Source organism: Poecilia formosa, unplaced genomic scaffold (genome assembly GCF_000485575.1).
Source record: "Poecilia formosa unplaced genomic scaffold, Poecilia_formosa-5.1.2 Scaffold0, whole genome shotgun sequence".
In the NCBI taxonomy this organism is placed as follows: Eukaryota; Metazoa; Chordata; class Actinopteri; order Cyprinodontiformes; family Poeciliidae; genus Poecilia; species Poecilia formosa.
Genome location: NW_006799939.1, coordinates 6,576,368 through 6,597,484, shown reverse-complemented (window position 1 = coordinate 6,597,484; position 21,117 = coordinate 6,576,368). Strand labels below are relative to the sequence as shown.

The 21,117-nt window shown below is 38.5% G+C and overlaps 1 protein-coding gene across 1 annotated transcript in view; it reads right to left on the bottom strand.

The window, feature by feature from the left end:
- me1 (malic enzyme 1, NADP(+)-dependent, cytosolic) overlaps positions 1-21,117 on the bottom strand; it is an 86,184-nt gene that overhangs the window by 28,282 nt on the left and 36,785 nt on the right. The window contains exon 3 of the mRNA XM_007566727.2: positions 19,991-20,140. Within this exon, the coding sequence (XP_007566789.1) occupies positions 19,991-20,140 (150 nt within the window). The remainder of the gene's footprint in view (positions 1-19,990; positions 20,141-21,117) is intronic.

The following is a 21,117-nucleotide window of genomic DNA, read 5'->3' as shown; positions in this document are numbered from 1 at the left end:
TGCTTGCGGTAAGACCGTGACATTTTTCCGCACTCCTTATGTCGCATGAACACCACTGGAGGGCTAAGGACAAGAGTGCAGTCAAGAAAGCCCAACTGACTGACCCCCTTTACTTGCACTAAATCCTCCAAAATCCTCCAAGGCAAAGAGATTACAAGCTACACTGACTTACCATCTTGGGTCCAACTGTACCATCGCTTTACTGACCAAATATGATCAAAAATAGTGAAATACTAAACAATTTGTTGCTCTTTTTAATTTTTGGTGTCCAAGGTATTAACAAATCAACTATTTGCAGATATTTTAAACCTACTTCATGTCCTTTTATGTTTATGGTTGAACTTTGTCTCCTGCAACTTTTAGATGTGTCTCAACTTCAGCACACCTGAGTCAAATAATGAGGTCATTAGCAGGACTCTGAAGAACCTGACTCCACTTAGGAGGTGATTCAGCTATTGGATTCAAATGTGTTGGACCAGGGAGACATCTAAGAGTTGCAGAACACCGGCCCTTGAGGACCAAGACTGCCCGACCCTGCTCTAGATATTATCAATAGATATTGGTCTTTTAAAGACATGCCCATATTTGGATGACATGTTTTCACACCGAAAATTGCAACATTTGCTACATTTTCAGCTGCTGAAGTTTGCAATCACATTGCACTTTCAAATGAACTAAACCCTTTGAACAATCTGTTTCCTCCTTCACCTGTGGTGGCGCATCACCAAGAACCACTGAAGGAAGCAACACAAAAGCCTCTGAAGAAGACACGGACACAAATTCTCTTTTCACAAACTGTAAAGAAAAATGGAGTGGCATCAGATTTTAGCAGTTGTAGGATTACTCTTATCATTTGCAAAAGACCACGGTCCATTTCTCCAGCTGTTTCCATTACAAAGAAACTAATAGTGAATCTCTATGTTCAGAAGTGTGCTTTGTACTGGCTTTCCATTACAATCTGGTGTCAAGCACAGTACAACGCCCTTGGTATATAAACATGGGCGTTCAGTACTGAAGGGCGTTCAGTACAACGCCCTTGGTATATAAAAGCTGACAGATCTCCAAAATATGCTAGTGAGAGGATCGATTTTATTCGGGGGCTGGAGGGGTGGGGGGTTCCTTGTGGAGATCTCTGGCTTTTGGAAAGTAGTTCAAACAGGATCATCCTTCCAAAATTAACACACTAGATCCGGCTTCCAGACCAGTTGTTGGGATATTTAAGGTTTNTGTACCCTTTAACAGGATAATGTGAACCCCTTTGTCAGAGTAACAGTCTGTGGCTTACACATGTCAGACATTCTTCCCGGTTACAAGATATACCAAGTTTTCTTGAGAGTCGAGACCCAACCCAGCAGTCCGTTTTAAACTTCAAGTTTTTAGAGGGTGAATATAAGTTAAGTCTTAAGTTTGTCTTTGCCAACTGCATGTGATAAAAAACCAAGTGTGCAGCTTTGGTAAGCAGTTTTGTGCCTGTCAGTCACCAGAAATAATGCCATCGTCTCACCAACGCCCTCCTCTAAATTCTGCCTTCAACTTCTCTTTTAGAGAGAGAAAAAAATACATTTAGGTCCTTTTAATTCTAGTCTGTGGTCCATGACAGTGACAATTGAGATGATAGAAGGGAGACACCTTCTTTGGTTTGGACTGATCAAAAGAACTTGGACCACATTTTGGCCACCGGTTTGTGGTAGATTTGACTTTGCTGTGATATGTATTCTTGGGTCAATGAATACAATACTGAATGGTCTTTCATGAATTAAGTTGTCATTCTTCTTAGACAAGCCTGGACATAAATCTCCTGCCTCGCTCCTGACTTGTACCAGCCATCACCTTTAACCCTAGAGATGGTGTGTTTTAGATTACGTAAGTTTTTTATTTTGAAGATTTTACAAGTTTTTTGGGGGCTTTTTTGCCGTGGTTTTGGAAATTGGCCATCTGACGTAACAACCCCTTGCTTGCGGTAAGACCGTGACATTTTTCCGCACTCTTTTGGAAAGTAGTTCAAACAGGATCATCCTTCCAAAATTAACACACTAGATCCGGCTTCCAGACCAGTTGTTGGGATATTTAAGGTTTAATTTTATTAAGCCAAGGAAGTTCAGCAGGATCTTGCAAGAAGGCAGTTTTCATTAACAGGAGATTATTAATTTGAATTTCCTTAGAGGGGACTATTTATCTTGGTTAGAGTTTAAATGATGATTCAAAATAAACACAAAGGCTTAAAAAGAAAAGAATAATTTAAATGAGACTTGTTCCAGCCAAAGTTTAATGTCAGAAATAAGCAAAGTGTGATCTCTATCTATTTAAAAACGCAGGGAATAATGTTTATCATAATTAAAACATTATTGGTCCAGGGATGTTCAGTACTGTTGACTCTTAAGCCAGTTTTCATTTCTAAAAGGACAAATGTCTATTTGAAATATGCTTTCCTACTTTGGTGTCATGGAAAGTTCTGCTAACAGGAATGACCTCTGTCATATTGGCCAAAACTATTTGCTTCACAAAGTTTTGATTACTTCTTCAGTATTATATTTCAATCTGATTCTTTTCCCTTCATCCCATTAATGACAGATTTTGGTGCAGGTCATTTAACTGTAATAGATCTGAGCAGAATCTGAGCACAGACATTCAAAGCACCTTCATGGAGACAGAGTTCTACGTCTGGACATGGTATCTAACCACAGGTTGTAGAAAAAGAGAACGACAGCCCAATATTTATGCCATAAAACTGCTGGTTTCCACTTTCATGCTTCCTTAGCTGCAATTTAATAAATTAATGGTGTTCAGCAGAGAAAGGAGAAGTCATTCATTCTGGCTCACTTCACAACCACTAGTTTCAATTAACTTTATTGGGATATTATGTGATAGACCATTATGAGGTAGCCCATAAATTGTGAAGTGGAAGGTAAAAGATGCAGATTTTGCGGACATTTTTACAAAAAGAGAGCTCTGAAAAAGAGTGGCAGGGATTTGTGTTAACCCCATCTTACTTTAAAGATTAGCGAACAAACAGTGGCAAGACCCTACGGTGGCCCTGAGGTGCTAACCACTTCAACAATTCACTAAACACAACTACAAATTTCAAAACACAATAACATCTAGTACAAATTAAGAAAACACAACAATAACAAAACAGAAGACGTAGGTCCCAGCGGGAAACCTGAGACTTTGCTCATTTTACGACACCACTTTTGACTTTACCACTGGAAGTTATTCTGGCCTTAGTGCGTTTGTTGAAAATATTACCGGTAATGCAAATAACACTGAAAACACGGTGAACATGTGGAAGGAAAAGTTCTGATCACATGACACATAAACATTATGTGTGGTGAAAAGCTGACACTACACATTAATCTGACATAATGAAACATGGAGGCAGAATAAATGTAACTGTAATGATATTGCTGAACATCTTTAGCATCATGTTTATTGAAAGTAATAATCAAATGAGGGAATCAAGGGCAGTGAAAGTCTATCCAACAGGCCAAAAATATTGTGGTTATGCAGAATTTGCATGCATTATGCTTAAAATGTAGCATGCTAACACATGTAGCCCTTGTTTTCATGTGTGAATAGTTCAAAGGAAAGTAAAGTAATACTTTTGCAAGGCAAGACATATTGCTACATAATTTGGCTGTAAATCACCACACACACAAACACACACACACACACAAAACTGCCACGTAACTCTTGTTTTCATTAAGAGGCCTTCAACAGAAGCCTAAGATTGAATTAGGCTAGCTTTGCAAAAACACGCAGAAGCTACAATTCCGTCAGCCAAGCAGCTGACAGAACCAATACACCAGAAACAAAATAAAACTCAGCAATAACATAGGGTCTGGCATGGTGGTTTAAAAAAAAGAAAGAAAGAAAGAAAGAAAAGAAAAATCACATTCCTGCAGAAGTTTCAGTTGACACAAACTGTTTAGATTAAAAATACCACAATAAGAAGGAAACCAAACATGCAACAGAGCTTTGAATGAACACAAAAATGAGTTTGAGGAACAATCTTGAATCAGCTCAACACACTTATATGTACCCATAATCCAGCATTTCATCTCTGTCCATTATGTCTATTATAGTTCAATCAGGGAAGAAAAACTAAAGGGAGAAAAGGGATTAAGAGAACTGCTAGGTGTGGGTATTTTTCTGGGAATTTCTCAACACACTAAAAAGGCAAATACCCAGTTATTTTTGTTATTGTCACTTCAAAATGAAAAACGACAGGCAGAAAATTTCCACTGATTCACTTTCCTTTTGCTTCACGCCCTCCTTTCATTGTGCAGCATGGCTTTCTAGAGATACAATCCTCTCCTCTTCTAAGAGGGTTTAACAGGATTCCATTATATAATGAGGTTTCAACATGTTGCTTAGATATCCTTGTCTTTGCACACCAAGCGAGAGCCACTTCCAGGCATTGGCCCCAGAAAACCATAACCCAGCTCCCACCTCATTCCACTGCAGCCCACTGAAGACATTCACACTCACAGAACTTTAGAAAGCTTTTCCAAGCTTTGGGAAGCGGGTAACTGCAGGGAATTCAAGAGGAATGAGAAAATAGTTTACCAAAGACGACTGACCGTTGCTCATTTAGGTTAAGATAATGAGACAAAAGTGCATGAAAAGACCACGGCCAACCTACAGGTGGCACAAAAAAAGCAAGAGAAGGAAGTGAGACAATAGACTTCTCTAATTTGTCTTCCATAGTGGCAGTTTCTCTGCGTGAACTCAGGACTGAGAACTTCAGGAAAAAGTCTGTTCTGGTCCAAACGCCTTGCAAAAGGAATAAAAAGGGACAGACCCGATGAACCCAGCTGGTTAATAGATGAGATTCAGACGTCTGCGCCCAGTTTTTCCACTCATCTCCCTTCTGGCTCGCACGCCGAGCTGACATTTGAGGCACGTCAGTAACGTTCGGTGTGGGATGTGACGTGACATTCAGAGGAAACCGGTCGTTCCTCAAGTAAAGACCGACCAGAAGTTGGTTGAATGCCGCTTTGTGTTTCCAGTGCTGGTTTGACAATGCATTTTGGGAATGTTTGCATCAGCCCAAATACTAATAGCTCTTGTAGTTTTAAAAGTAAAACAACAGACAATGATGGAAAAGCTAGAGCTCTTGTAAAAGGTTGAGGACTGACTGAATGACAATGATTCATGGTCCATGACATTGTCAGTGACAGTCAGACAAAAATATGGATTTCCTTTTCAGATTGTCTGAGGTGGCAGCAGGGTAGCTGCTAGCGTCCACTATGAAGCAGATGGAAAAGAGCTTTTAGAGTATCAAATTTTTCACTGTCTACCACTAAGGAGATAACTCATGGAGTATATGACACCAAGTGAGAATGCAAATGAAAAACCAGTATATACTTTACTTTAGATTAATAGGTAAAAAAGTCAGGAGCCCCACATGTTTATGTTCTCAAAAGCATTTTAGTTTGCTAAAAGATGGCCTTTAAATTTACATCGGGATTGGAGAATGTGGAACATTGAGATGGTCGAAACCTGAGGCCAACTGAAGGAAAAAGTTTATGTGGTCATTAAATGTCTCAAACCAATGCTTAAAATCAGCAAACAAACTACTTCATTAAGGTTTTATTCATCCCTTAAGTTATTTTCGGGTCTAATTATGTTGTTTTATTCAATGTCTTCTAAGAAAGAGATTTGGTCCAATGGATCAACAGGTTTTTGCTTAGATTTGGATGAGGGTCCCTCCACAAAGCAATGACTCATCATGATACTTCAGGCATTATGATGCCTTTGTAAAAGGGATTGTTTTTAGGAGGTCTGTCCCGCAGACTGAAGCTAACCACTTAAAAAAAAACAAAAAAAAAAAACAAAAACACCCCTTTAAAAAACGTAACTCTTGTCAGGTTTGAATTAGATAGTTATGTGCACCGAGGCCAATGAGGATTTACACGAAAACCGTGGGCTACGAATGGGACAGGAGTTTAAAAAAATCTATTTAAAAAACACATTTTTGCCATAACATACAACTCTGGAAAAAATTAGGAGACCACTGCACTGAACTGAAAACCTCATGGTTATTCCACCAAATATTGATTTCTGATCTCTTCTTGAGTTAAAACATTAATAATGTTGTTCTAAATTAATATGAACTGATAGAATAAAAGAATAGATAGAAACTTTATGGAACCCTTTGGGATTTTCCCTGAGGGAAAGTGTAGTTCCCATCTCCCACACAGCACCAATACATCAAACACGTAATGTTTTTCTTTTTTAGTACATTAACAGCCCGGTCCTATGGTCCCTCTGTTTCTGTTGTACTCCTGTTAGCCCTCCTTCCAGTCTCCAGAGAGGAGTTGAAGAGATTTATTGCACGAGGGACAAAGAAGTTCCTCACAAGAGTCTTGTGTCTTTCGCTATCAGCTTGTGTTTCACATAGGAAGATCACTGGTAGCTACCAATGACCCTACTGCCACTTCCTGTGCCAATAATCATTTTTTCTGTAAATAATCATCTAACCCAGACATGCTGACAGTTTCAAGTTTTAGAAAATAGTGTTTGCACAAGTCACCTTGATGGATTTGTTTGACGATAGATGGTCAGTTTTGTCTTGGCTCCACTTAGCTCCATCCTGTTCACCAACTAATCTAGATTAATACTAAATGAAGACTCCATGAGTTATCACTTGTAGGTAAGATATACACATTTTTTTTGCAAAATCTCACTTCAAAATTGCTCACCATGGTCAGAGACATGTAGGATATGTGGACAGCAACGGAGCTCTTTTCTGATTGAGCACATATCACATCCAACTCCAAACTTTTATTTTTAAAGCCACCATACCCGTCATTGACTTCAAAAGGCTTTTATGTGTCTAACAAAGTAACAGAAACTCTGGCTGGAGCAGGACGGAGCCTGAAATCAAAGTAAATGTTCAGTTCTCCTAAACGGACATCAGGTCACACATCATGAAAACACTTCAAAGAGAGTCTAAGGCAAGTCATCCGGGGTCCTTTTTTGACTCCTGGAGAGGTCTACATCAACACTAATGCTGCGCTTCACTTAACTCGGAAGATCTCATTTATTTTAATGACATCACATGCAAATTGAGTGAGGTCCACTTTCAAGTCGGAAAACTGGGGGATTTGCTAATTGTTGTGGTCAGAGACCAGGCTAACCACCATCAGTGATCCAAGCCCAGCAGCAGATTTATCTCCCTTTTATGGAGTTGGACTTTAAGAGCACGTTCAAAAATATGCATTGTGGCAGCACTAACGCAACACAAAATGAACCAATGTGTTTGTTTCTGCAACTCTCCTGATTTTTCTTCTTTTTCTTTGTGCGGAGGACGTATTGAATTTGAACTTTTCAGGCACAGCTATGACAACACCCACTGGATCAGTCATACGGTGCTTTTTAATTCTCTTTACACACTTTTTAAAAGGGAAAATACCTCAATCAAGCAACATATAGGAAACACTGACTGCTGCTAAAGCTCCTGTTTCCTGGCATGCAGTTTTATGGAAGAACAGATATAAAAGCAGTGATTAATGAACACTCTGTTGACTTTGCTCTTATCAGTATTAAGGAGGGTCTCATTTCAACTTGAGGCTGGCCCAGTTTTGAACTGGTTTGCTCCATGAAAAACAAAATAAAACAAAACAAAAAAACATCTGCAAATTGATCTGAAGAGAAAAATAACTTGTTTTAAGGGTGAAGTTTACATTTGTTTAAACAACCATACACGTAACACACATAGTATGTTCTGTCTTAACCCTTGTGTTTACAAATGGGGTCCAACAAACTCATACCCGTAAAACTTGTATAATTTGCCACAGTCCTCTACGTTTGCCTCAGTCCGTGCACGCACAAGGGTTAAAAAGGACTATGCACTGATGTTCATTCATTTTTGTACCCTAATCCTAACTTAAACCTAAACTCAATTCGCACCCTAGTCCTAAACCTAAACCCAAGCCCCAAACTAGCACCTCTTCTTGTGGGGTACGGGATTTGGGTCCCATAAGGAACAGTGGATCCTCACAGCGCAAGTATTTGTTGGAAAAATTTCAGGATGATGTTTTTGAGCCTACTAAATAAAATTTTTCCATAAAATGTTACAGGTTTTTATGACTTGGGTGAACGTTATGTCACATGATATCTTTTCGAATTTGGTCATGCTATTCATACAACTTCAGAGTAATAATATTTAAAAAAAAGTCAGACTCCAAAACTGAACAAACTTTGCTGTTTGCGAGTCTCACACCAGCCTTCAAACGGGAAGGAGATGAAGATGTTAGATCTTAATTGTTAGTGTTCTTTAGTGGTTTGGCTTCTGCTGATTTTTTATGCATTTAGAAGTTTAACTTTAGCTATATTTTTATGTATTTAGCGGTTCAGCATTAGCTTCAGCTAATTCTTTATGTTTAGCGTTAGCTTCAGATAATTTTGTATGTGTTTAGCATTAACTTCGCATAACTTTTGTGTGTTTAGCATTAGCTTCAGCATTTGTTTTGTGCTTAACAGTTTAGCATCCGCTTGTGCAGTTTTTAATATGTTTAGCAGCTTAGCATTAGCAGAGCAAGCACTTTGTTTTACCTTTAGAGGTCTAAAATGAGCAAATTATGATTTGATATAATATTCCTGTGTGCTTTAGTGCAAAACTAAATGTTCCTTCCTTGATCATCATGGCAGCCATATTGAATTTTTCAGTGGCTCACATTATTTCTCCTTTTTACAAAAAGAAAGTTCCTGGGATCTGTGTCAAGTAAGGTTCTTGTATCCACATGTGAAAGATTTTGCTGAAATATTGAATTATGTGGTGATAAATAAAATGTTTAACTATATGGCATTTACATGTCCCAAATGAATTGAACCTGTGTAGTTCAGGGGTTTGAATCAACTTTACTCAGACAAGGGTGATGCTCCTAAAATAGCTTTAAAAAAGAGCCACATAAAACATCTGCTTTGGCTTCCACACAATATACACACACGCACAGTCAACCTTGACCAGAGTAATAAAGGAATGAAATGAGAGTTTCAATTTGTAGTCCAAGTTTAAAGAGACCCTGCAGCAATAACTGCAGACAGACAACGCAGTTAAAGCAGAATATATTAGCTCAAGAGTTGGAGGTGGCAAATATTTGCAAACAACTGACTTTTCCAAATGGAATTGAATTCAACTCAACAACTTTTCCTTATTTTAAGTTTGAAGGTGCAGATAGTTTGTTATTTTTCAAGGCTGAACACATTTTGTACATGCTGAATTCATTATGTTTAAATCACTGCTACTGCAACTTTGTCCTCTTGTCCCAGAGCACTGCAAGTTCCCGTCAAAGTCATCAGAGGACTTTGTGGCCAACCTGCGTGACATGTGCTGGATACATTTTGAGCTTAATGCCGCTAAAACACCACATGGTTGGCCCTAAAACTGCAAACCAGACTCTGTGCGACTCACCCAGAATATCAGATAAGCTCTAAAGGATATTTAGCAACTCCCTGTTTTCCAGTGTGGGCTGGTGAAATATTACCACTGCTAACCAAAATTTGGCACAGCAGCCAAAGAAGCTCGGCTCTGTAATTTTGTCCTCTGTGAAGATGTGAAGTCCTGTGGCGCAAAGGCGACAGTAATTCCCAACCGGCATGTTGTTATGAAAAGGAGAGAAAAGATTTTGGAACAAATGATTAGAAATAAACATCTAGTGTCACCGTTTGGGAGTTAGTGTGTACCACAAAACAGATTTCATACACATTTAGTGGACTATCAGAAAATGCATTTCAGTTTTGTTAAGTTATTCTGTCCCCACACATGCAGAGCTACATGTAGTGACAGATAGCTAAACGGGTGTCTGACTCAGACATGAAAGTAAAGTAGACATACGTTTACTTATTTGTCTTCATCTCTACAACTTCATTAACAATGTTTCCATGACAACTCTATGTAACTGTAAATAAAAACATAAAAATGCCCATAACAATCATTTGTCTTAGATGATTGGTACTTAAACTACTTGTGGCCAAATGAGACTAAACAATTATTTATGAAACATATTCAAACTAAAATAAAGAAAAACAATATACATCAATACTGTGCTATTAACATTAAATATAAACTTACAAACAAAGCTTCTCTACATCCACACAGGTGGATGCTAATGGATGCTATCCAGCTCTTCGCTGCATGCTTCCAATAAACAAAATGGCTGACCTCCGCACGTGATTACAAAAACCCAATCATTGCAGTTCCCAAACCAGCCACCTTGGGCACTGTAATGTATGCGCACAATGTATGTTTTCATTAAATTTCAATGTAGAAGCATCATCATGAAGACCATGATGGTGTACCACAGGTTAGGGTTAGTGTTGTGTGGAGTTGGGTGACAAAACCTTCAAACAGAACATTGTTTGCTCAATCATCTGACAATGTTAATGAAACATAGGTACATATTTAATTCATAAGCTAAAAATCTTATTTGAGAACTAAATATTTAGCTTTTCAATTAAGTACTTAGTTTGAAACTGAGCTTATATTGAATTTTGAACTTAATGACATAAGTGCATAAATAACATGGCGAATATACAACTTTGAAAAATTAACAACCATTTTTTTTTTATTTAACTCAAATATTGATGTTAACTTTTTACCGTGTAACTTATATGACACCCAATAGATATGCAGTACCCTAGTGTGGTGGGAAAGAAACGATGTTTTCATTCTAACAGCAAATTAATTAGTTTAAAACTCACATTATACCCAGCTTCTTAGTGTCACTTCTACCTTCCTTTAGCATCATTTGTGGCTCTTTCATGATGATAACACTTTATTTCTTATTTTAAAACATAAAAAAATGAAATGATACATTTTAGACCACAGCTTGAAGGTTGCAGGGGCGTGTGGAGGTGGCGTGTTCCTATTATACATGAGGTTTTGCTCACTAATGTTCTCTTACGAACCTCCAAGGCCTTCACAGAACAGCTGTATTTATATTGAGATTAAATTACTCGCTCCATTTATAAACCAGGTGACTTCTATATAGTTTGAAAATCCTGCAGTCCTTCCCTTCTCTTGTGAAATGCAGACAGGTTTTTCTTTTCCAAGTGTTTTTTTCTAAGTGTTTTGTCTAACGATTGGATCTTTTACTTTACTTCCACCTAAACGAAATGCACATTTTCATTGTGCATTCCTGTGCTTCGATAAATATAGTCTTCAACATCATAAAACTTGAGTCTTGAGTAAATTTTTGACTCAAAAGTAAGATTTTTAAAGCTGCAAATTCAACATGTCTGCCTACTTTTTTCAGAAAACAGTGAGTTGACGGACTTTGACTGGATCAAGATCAACACAAAGAGAAACTTGTCTGCAAGGTAGAAAAACCACGGACGGATGCTGCCAGGCGGGCTTTTAGGCTGACAGAAACAAGCCTTACAAAAAAACTCGAAACGAATACTCCTGCAGTGATTTTTCGATTTTCCAATGGAATCAATGGAAAAAAAAAGAAAAAAAAAGTGAACTTTTTCCCAACCACCTGGCTGTCCTTGCAGAACACAACACACACATGGAAACATGTGGCAATATGAATTTTCAATGGCCCATAAAATTCTGGGTTGTACACGATCCAGCCAGGTAGTCTCAACTGGGAAGACAGCTCATAAAAGCGTACATTTAGCTTGATTGCTTTCCATGTTTATATAGTAGATTGTACCACTGAAGTAGATTTCATCTGAGCATTAAATGCTACATCATTTATTGTACTTTGGAGGGAAGGAAGGGAAGGACAGGCAGGGAGATGGGCGACGGCTCAACTCTGCTCTGAAATTTTGTTGCTGTCACAAACTGAAGATGTTTAACGGTCATAAGCCGTATATTTTTATGCAAGTCATCAAAACCCAGATTGGAACAACTTCCAAACGTCTGACGAGGTCAAAGCAAACCAGAACCCGACTTTCTACATCTCCACATCATTGACACAAAAATAACACGTCATGCAGTTTTGTGATCAAATAGAGCAGTATCTGTGGCATCCATATCTGGCCTTAATGGAAGACGTTTTGTACACATCTGTAATTAAAATCAAATGAAATGTCTCCTCCCAAACACTTACAGTAACTGAGTTTCCATTACAAATGTGTGCAACACTTTGCCAAGATTCCACTAGTGTAAAGAATAAAACAGTTTTGCAATTTTAATGTTTCCGTTAAACAAGAAACACAATAAAAAAAAATCATTAAAAAACACACATCGTCCGCTTCCTGTTGTTGTCTTCGTCTTCGTCTGCCAGTAGAAAAAGCCGGTTGCTGATCACGACTCGTGTGATGCGAAAAAAAGCAGTTTTGTGAAATAAAACAAATTTTAATCACCATAGATCACTTAACACAAAAATGTTTTATCAAAAAAGAAAAAAAACGAGTTGTTTTTCAAAATTGCCCTGCTTCCATTAAACCAATTTATTTTTGGAATTCTAATTTGCTTAATTATATGGTCAATGGAAACACAGCTAGTGTTATTCTGTGTGTGGCCTTGCAATGTCTTAAGATCACATCCTTAAAAAAAAAAAAAAAAACCTAACCTAATCTGTAGAGTTGGAACGCTTCATCATCCAGCATGTGTCCTTTCAGAGGAGGCCAAGTCGCCTTCAGCTGATACCTCTCATTAGAGGCTTAAAACTTCCTGCAGCTCACCCTCTGATTTCATCAAAGCGCACTCCTGAAGACTTCCCATGGCTGTCTGCAACGCAGTCCTCATCGCGCTAATAACTTAAACATCACTTCGTTTGGTTTGCGTTTTCAGACTGTCGGAGGTATGTCAAAGTATTCACATTCCTCAAAGTTTTCCACATTTCCTCATTTTACAGCCACAAGCTTTGAAGTTTCTGAATGGGGTTTTAAGTGCTACAACACTTGTTTTTTATTCACAACAAAATTGTGAATAAAAAATAGGAAAAAATGCTGGGGGTTGGGGGGGGAGGGGGTTATTTTAACTATAAATAACCCATTTAGTAGACTTCACCAATTAGAAATTTAATTGCAGGATAAATACAGCTGTTCTGAGAAGGCTTTGGAATCTAATGTTGATATTACAGCTGAAGTTTTTATGGTTCCCTGCTGAACATCTAAAGGTTTTCATTTTTCCAATTTCTCTAGTTTCCCTTAAAAAAACAGTGCTTGACATGCATGATGGGTTGATTTTGTTCTCCTTTAACTAGAGCCCTTCCTTTTTTCCATGTGTTATATCCGTCCACTATGTGGTTTGTTGCAAACTCCATGAGTCATCTCATGGCTTTTTATTAATTTAATCAATAAATAACCATCTTAAGTTGCGGCAACCTCCTTTTGTTTTGAGGTTGTTACCCTGGTTCCTGCTAGCACACCCAAGATGGAGACTTTTTTCTCCCTCATGAGCTAGTTAATAAATTATATAGACTCGTTCTGTTTTTATGTCTGTCTGGGGTTATTTTTGCTGTTTATCATGACTAAAGAGCAGTGACAAACAACAATACTTTGTCTAATTCACTTTGCTTGTCATGGTTCTCTGGTCATGACAAACAAAGTGAATCAGTTTATTTTAGTTACACCCAGAAGGGTTTTAGCTCAGATCCCATAGTGACACAAATTTGTCTGTGATACTTGTTTGTTAGTATGATTTAAAAGTTAAGTTTTGTTTTATTTTGTTTTGTTTTATCAAATCTGATACTGGTCCCATGAAACCCCATTTACGGAGATATTTAGGTCTTGCACACATGTAGCTGGGTCTTTTATAAAAACAAATATCTCAGCCACACCTTTTTAACAAACACGGTAGACGCAGAATTGCTTCAGAAAAGTTTTTAAGTCACGTGAACCCGCACAAATAGACACAAACACATAGGGAGAAGTGTAGAGCAAAGCTAAAACCTATGTTGGCCAATCAGATTGCTTCAAAACAACCACGACTTCCTGTTAGGAATTAAGCGTGGCACCAGGAGGTTAATTTGTGTGGACCCATGTATAGGTTTAACTACTTTTTAATAGTATATTATAATATAAAGTTACAAAACACAAGACAATGTCGGATCGGAAATTATGTCAAAACAAGTATGTGGATATGTTGGTGCAATTTTTGTTGCAGAGTTTTTATAAATAACTGGTTTTCGTGGTATAAAGCAGATTTTTTGCATAGATGAAAGGCCAAAATGCATAAAGACGTACCAGTTTTCCCAGATATCTGACCAAGTCTGGTCTGGGTCTTAGATTTGATCATGGAATCCCTGTTAACACTTACTAAGTTACGTGTTAACATGATTTAAATTCACACCGGAAATGAGAGACGCCCCAGGGAACACCAATACATTGTTCACTTGAAAACAGCTCCAGATACCTGCTTTGGCATGACTTATTCAGCCTTTTATGTCATTGTAGAGGAATTTCTGCTCTCTCTTCTTCATAGAGTTGTGCTGTTACAGCTGTGTTTCCACCAAACACGGTGTTTCTATATGCATGTTACTTGACTGTCAGTAATCTTTCCCACTGCAGAAAGTTAAGTTTTCCTTCCCTGTCTTCTCTACAAACTTGGAAAAAGAAAAAGATAGCACTTGTCCTCGCTCTCTGAGTTTCTGAACGCCTGGCTGGCTTTTATTTTTCCAGATCCTGACAGACAGCTGGAGAAGTCAGCCAACTCTTCAATCTCAGAGAGGGGATCCACCCCTGGGATACTAACATCCATAATTCTCCATCAGCCAGATGGATCGCTTTGTGTCACTTCCCCCAAGAAGCCCTTGAACAGGCAGTCTTTCTCTGAAAAGAACATTATTGGTTTATTTAGACGGTCTACATGAAGCAGCGTCATGGAAACGCAACCTCGCAAATGACTCAAGCAAGCGGAAGAACTTTCATCCTGAACTCGGGATTATTTTTCGACAACAAAAACATCATCATTTATCACCGGTTAACACTTCCAGCTGTCAAACAAAATAAAGAAGCTATATTTACGGCGAGAACAGACTTCAGCTGTGATAAAAAAAAATAAATAAATAAAACAGACCAACTTTTTCTACATAAAACCATGTTGGTTAAAGGGCGAACAAATTAACAAAAATTAGAACGCCCACTATACTTCCCGTGATGTGAATACGTTTCTTTTTTCCTCCAACACTACGTTCCCCCCTCCGACGCATCTGAAGATCAGAGAGTCGGCCATATTTTGACTCTTAATGGCGCTTGACCTTTGGCCTCCTGCGCACGTCCGGTTGTCGGAGTGTTTGGTCTCAGTTCAGCAGATTAAACTGGTAAAGTCAGGCAGGACAAGGAAGGACCGCTGCTTCTACACAGAAAGTCTTTATACCTGAGAGGCTGTGATTAGAGGGCTAATCTGCTACCATGGTGGTCCGGAGACACACACACACACACACACACGCACAGAAACTTAGTTGAACATATGGTGACTTCTGTAATCTATTAAGAGGATTTCTACGGCGACGCCTGTGAGTAAAAAGTCAAATAGAAACTGAGCTGTTTTCCTGTTATGGTGTTTTTTTGTAAACAAATAATTCCTTATAATCTTTTAACACATCAGTATAAAATATATTATTATCAGCAGCGGGACTTTAAAACAGTTATGCAAATAAACAATGTTATTCTGCTAATAATATGACAACATTGTCTAATTTTATTGTAAATCTATTTCCACTATTTTGTTATATGTATTTTGTTCACATCATGAATAAACTAGGGATCCTCTGATCTGAATATATCGCCTGATATACTTTTTTGAGAACTATAACATAAAATGATGAGAGCAGCGTTCAAGCCTTCTTCCTGTGACCAATTGTTAACCATTTCTAGAGAAGATGCAAAGGCAACGTCACACAGAGTGAGTGAAAGAATTCACTGAAAACAAGGACTTTGCAATTTTACAGCAAAATTTCAACACAGTTCCCAGTTTTAGTCGCCATTTGCATCTTATTTAAACGGTCTATTCGGTTAACTGCAGCCATGTTGTCGAAAATACAGGTACAAGATTTTGTTATCAGATTGGAATTATTAATGAGTTTTAATAGATCGAGTAAGAATAAATGTTGCCAATTCCTCTGTTTTAAGTTAATATCGGAGAAATTTCCACGCAGATGTGCTTTTATCAAGGATATTTGCAAAGACAGCTGCTCAGACACTTGCAGATGATGGCAATCGGTGGAGAAAAGACGGACAGTGAGGCATGCTGGGAGAAGATTTGATTAATTCAAGTCGACAGCAATGCTTTCCCAATAAGGAGGAGCGCAACTCCCACCCATGGAATAATCTACGATCCATCAGGGTTAGGAAGGAAACCGAGATATTTTTCACCTGAGTCATCCTTGATATTGTCCTTTTCCTCAGTCTGCTTTGTTTCTCTCCAGTTTACTAGTATTTTTCTGGGAGGAGGTCATTTTGTGCTTATTTTGTTTCAAGGAAATATGTATAGATTAAAAAAATAAAAAGTTGTGGATTTTCGGAGAATGGGCCACGGCCTGAGTACTTTCCCAAACCCAAACTGTTTGTTTGGTCTGCTGCTCAGAGCGGCAGGTGGCTCGGCGAGCTTGTAAAACAAAAGCAGTTGCCATCGGTAACCTGCATCCAAACATGCCGATTCTGATTAGAGACAGAAACGGTTTGAGTGGTAGTTGCTTTACAAAAAAACTGGGATCAATAAATAAAAACTGGCTGTGAATGAGAACAGCGAAACAAACTATGTGTGTTCTGATATTTGTTTAGGTTTAACAGAACGCCTCGGAATAAATTCAGTTCAACTTAATTTTACTTAAGATGGATAAAATATAGAAAACTGGAATATTTTACTTACATTAAGCATGTGAATTTGATTTCCCCATGCATTCCTCCAAGCATTGTGTTGCATCTTTTGTTGTGAGATTTTGTGAAAATAGTACAATAAATGTCAGTTTTTTATTGCTATATCATATTATTTGTTGTTTTTTTTAAATAAATTATTTTGTGTTACATCATTGGATATACGTTTCTCGTGTCATTTTATAGCAAAATTAAGTAACTATGTTACCTCAGTTGTTACAAAAATGTTATATATGTAAATATCTTAAAATAATTTTGACCCCTTGAAACTGGCCTCTGTGTCTTTAAGGAGCTCCTGCTTTTTCTCCTTCAGCACATCATCATTTTTCCATTATACTGTTTACAACCAGTCTTAGTTGTAAACAGTATAATGAGTTGGAGTGAAAAGTAGTTTGCATGATGAGCTCAGAACAGGTGCAGCTCCATCAGGTGTTTGTTAATAGCTGCTGCTGCTAGTCTAGAGGAGCCGAGTAGAGGAGGTGCAGGGGAGGGCAGCTCTGTGAGGAGGAAGCTCAGCTTGCAGGAAATAAATGGCATTTTGTGAGAACAAACGTTTAGGCACCCCGAATGGTTGCCACGGGACATTCAAGGATTTCTCAAACATGCATGAATGAATCAAAGCAAAACTGCAGGTATGTTTTTGATGAGGGAATAACATTATGACATGACGTAAAGCTTAAAAAAAAGTCACTTTTACATAATACCACGGAAGAGAAATGACTTGACTGAAATCTGTTTGGGCTTGACAGAAACATCCCAGCTGGATTCTGGTTAACAGACCCCTGCCCAAATAAAAAACAACAACAACAACAAAAAAAACATATTTCCCATAGAAGCTGTTGGATCTGGCAGAAGTACCTGCTCACATGCACAACCACTGAGGCGGAGTGTAAAAGCTGACTCTTCCAGCTAGCTGAGTGTGAGAAGAGGGAAAGCAGGATGGAAATAGTTTCCAGTAAGTTCAGTGTGGATGGAGAAACAGGGAGATGTTGGGTAACAGTGCTGTGCGCATGGGAGAATTTGGTTTGCCAAGGCATTTCTAATAAAACTATTTGGGCATCATTAGGAAAACCCGTCATTCCACAACTAATCATAAGCACAAGAATAGACAGCATGAATGTCTGCATGAACCACCAAACAAAGCAACATTGCTGCAGAGCGGATGGCCAGTTGGGGGAACATCCTCAAACGTCTACGGCTACTTGGAGCCTTGCTATATTCCTAAGCATGCCATGTTTCAAAGGATTGTCAAGATCTTTGATTTTGGCGAATATTCCAGTATCTTGGAATCCAGATATTCTTCTGGATTCCAAGAATATTTTTAAAAGGTTAGCTGGACTGTATTCCCAGAATATTCATCCTTTTAATTGTTTAAAACAGCAGTAAGTGTGCCGTAAGCGAGACTATGAGGGTTCAAAACACAATTAACTGGGGTGGTCTTCCTCCTTTGAGGCTAATTAGAGTAAAAACACTCAAAACCTCATGAATCTGGTTAACAGCAGGGAGCAGATCCAAGTAAAACAGATTGTAGCCCTGAATGCACCACTGGCAGGGGTAATGGGGGGCGTGGCTATCAACTGTTGCTGTTGCCGGGAGTTTTGGAGGAGTTGCTGTCAGGGAAAGACGTAAACCAGATGACCTTACAGGGAAATGCAATTTTTTTTAAAAAAGGTTTTGACACGTGTGTGTATTTTAGTGAAAACTATTGTTTTAATTGATATGCGCAATCAGAAACGTCTTAGCCAGTGTGTTTATGCATTTCTACACAATGTCAAAAATGACATTTGCCGCCATTTGCTTGTTTCACTAATCAAAGTGTTCATGATGTGCTATCAAATTTGTGTGGCCTACCACTGGGTGATTTTCTAACCTCCCAAGTGGGAGTTTGAACTCATGTGGTAAAGATTTATCATGTTTTCCACTGTCCTTTGTTTTACGAACAAGAAAAAAGAAAAAACAGGTTCTCATCTCAGAAAGGAAAAAAAGCTGGCAGCAGCTCCTGCATGATAAGTCAATTCCTTCCACTGGACTCCATGTGCTGCGTTTGTACAGAGGCTGGCATGACCAGTGGAGTGATTTTGCCACACATGCAGCGACGCAAGTGTAATGGCAAAAAAGAACAAGGAGTACTGTACAGCAATTAATAAAAACAGGGTGGGGCCACGCTCCCATGAACTAAACAATGGGAGAAAATAAAAACACGTCCTTCCTTTTGAGATGCTTTCAAAGACACTGAGGGAGTAATTATCAAGGCATGCATCTGATGTTACCAGATTTAAACAACACACCAAATGGAGGTAAATACTCTGGACTGAAAATTAAATAGAACGTCAGGGAAGAGATGCAACTCCAATATTGATGCTCCACAGCAGATGCTAGCCTTTGTGGTTTAAGCAGCTAATTGTTAAAAAGTCACCACATCCTCAGCGTAGTCACAGCGGCTATGTTTCCATCGTTTATTTTTTAAATACGCATTTTGAAGTATCGCATTAAGGAAGGTCAATGGAAATGCCAAAATTTAAAACAAATTCTTCACCATAAGCACAGAACTCTGAAAAAAAAATCTAAGACCAGCTTGGCTGGGAGGTATTTGCTCCACGCTAGTTTGCAACTCTACATCTTTGTCTATGACAGCCGTACTTAACGCCAACACTTGACGAAATTACACTTTAAGTAACCTGGTTAACTTGCTCCAAACCAGTAGCTGGAGACACGGCTAATTCGCATTTTCTCTTTTGGAATATTCTAAAAGTTCGCTCAAAATTCTCAAGACAATTGGGAGGAAACAAAGACCGTTTACATTTGTGTCTTCGTTGACCGTTTCCTTTTTCTACCCAAAATGCTACTTTGCAAATAATTTAAAATCAGTCAACACATAAACAACTTCCTGCCTTACTTAAAAATAAAAGCCTAAACCAGAGATTTGACAAGGTAGCATAGTGATATTTTGTGGTTTTTAGAAAGACGCATGCTTACAGCAAGTGGATGGTACTTTGCAAGACATACTTCATGCAGATAAAGAACGTACTGGCATTTTGATGTTACAAGATCTTCTCGCATACACACAGAACATGTGACAGAGGAGCAGAGAAGACAAACTGAGGAAAGGAAGGTGAAATCGAACCAAAACACTTTAAGAAAACCAAATCCAGACCTATCCTAATGGACCATCAGACAGCTGAAGAGTAAAGCTATCGTCAGGAATGTGATCTACCTTGGTCTTCTAAAGATGAGGCCGTACTGCTGGCAGGCCAGGCCCACAGTGGGAGTGTAAATAATGGGCATGAATCTCTCCACGTCCGATGTTATGACTCGGTAGAAGAGCTTCTCGTTCCGGTCCATGAGCCCGATCAGGAACACGTACCTGCAAGAGTCAGAGGATGAAGAGAATCTGTCAAACCTTCATGCTCTCTGCATCTCAGTGATGACATTTGCTAAACCGAATAACTTTTTCTTCCCTCTTTCTTACACTCAGATGTCCATATGGGTGCAATCAATATACCATACAGCTAAAAGCGCTGCGTGAGTGAACTGCACTCAATCCCGATTTCTGCAGAACAATTATTTTTAAAGCCGTTTTTGTTTTACTTCCAAATAACTGAAAAAACATACAAGATGAAAGTGGACCTACAGACATGTGACACAAGCTCTTTGTTCTATAGACCGAGCGGGAAATGAAGGCATGTGTGTGTGACCTAAATTAAGCGCCGTTTGCCAGAAAGGACTCAGTTCCTAATCAGGGAGGTTTCCATAAAGCCATGAACACAAGGTGCCTGTTGCTGAGAGGAGGAGCACCCTGCAGGCTTTGTCTGTTTTAGGTTAGGGTCCACCAGCTGCTCTTTGGAGATCTGCTGCATAAATATATATTTAAAAAGGTTAATTAAAAAGGTAGATAAAATTAGCATTAGAAAATAAAAAAAACTTGTTCTTGCATCTTATTTCCTTACCATCTGCTTTATGTCTGTCAACTAAACAGCAAACTGATGAAAGATTTCTGTTGCATGGAATAACAAGATCAAACTGCTATTTGCAAAAATCCAAAGTCTGCTGAGGGAAACCAAAGGCTGTGATGGATGGACAACAACCAACTGAGGTTTAAAGGGGCAACATTATGTATTTTATAGCACAATCAAGTAACTATCTTACCTTCGGTTGTTATGAAAATACTATGCATGTCAAATATTATTTAAAGGAAATTTGATTTTGTAATTTAACACTTTGAAACTGGGCCTCTGTCTCTTTAACAAGCTCCTGTTCTTTCTGAAACTCCGCCTCCAAGAAGTCATCACAACATTGCTCCTCTATTAACAAAATCTATTAGCAATGTTGCACTGAGACTTA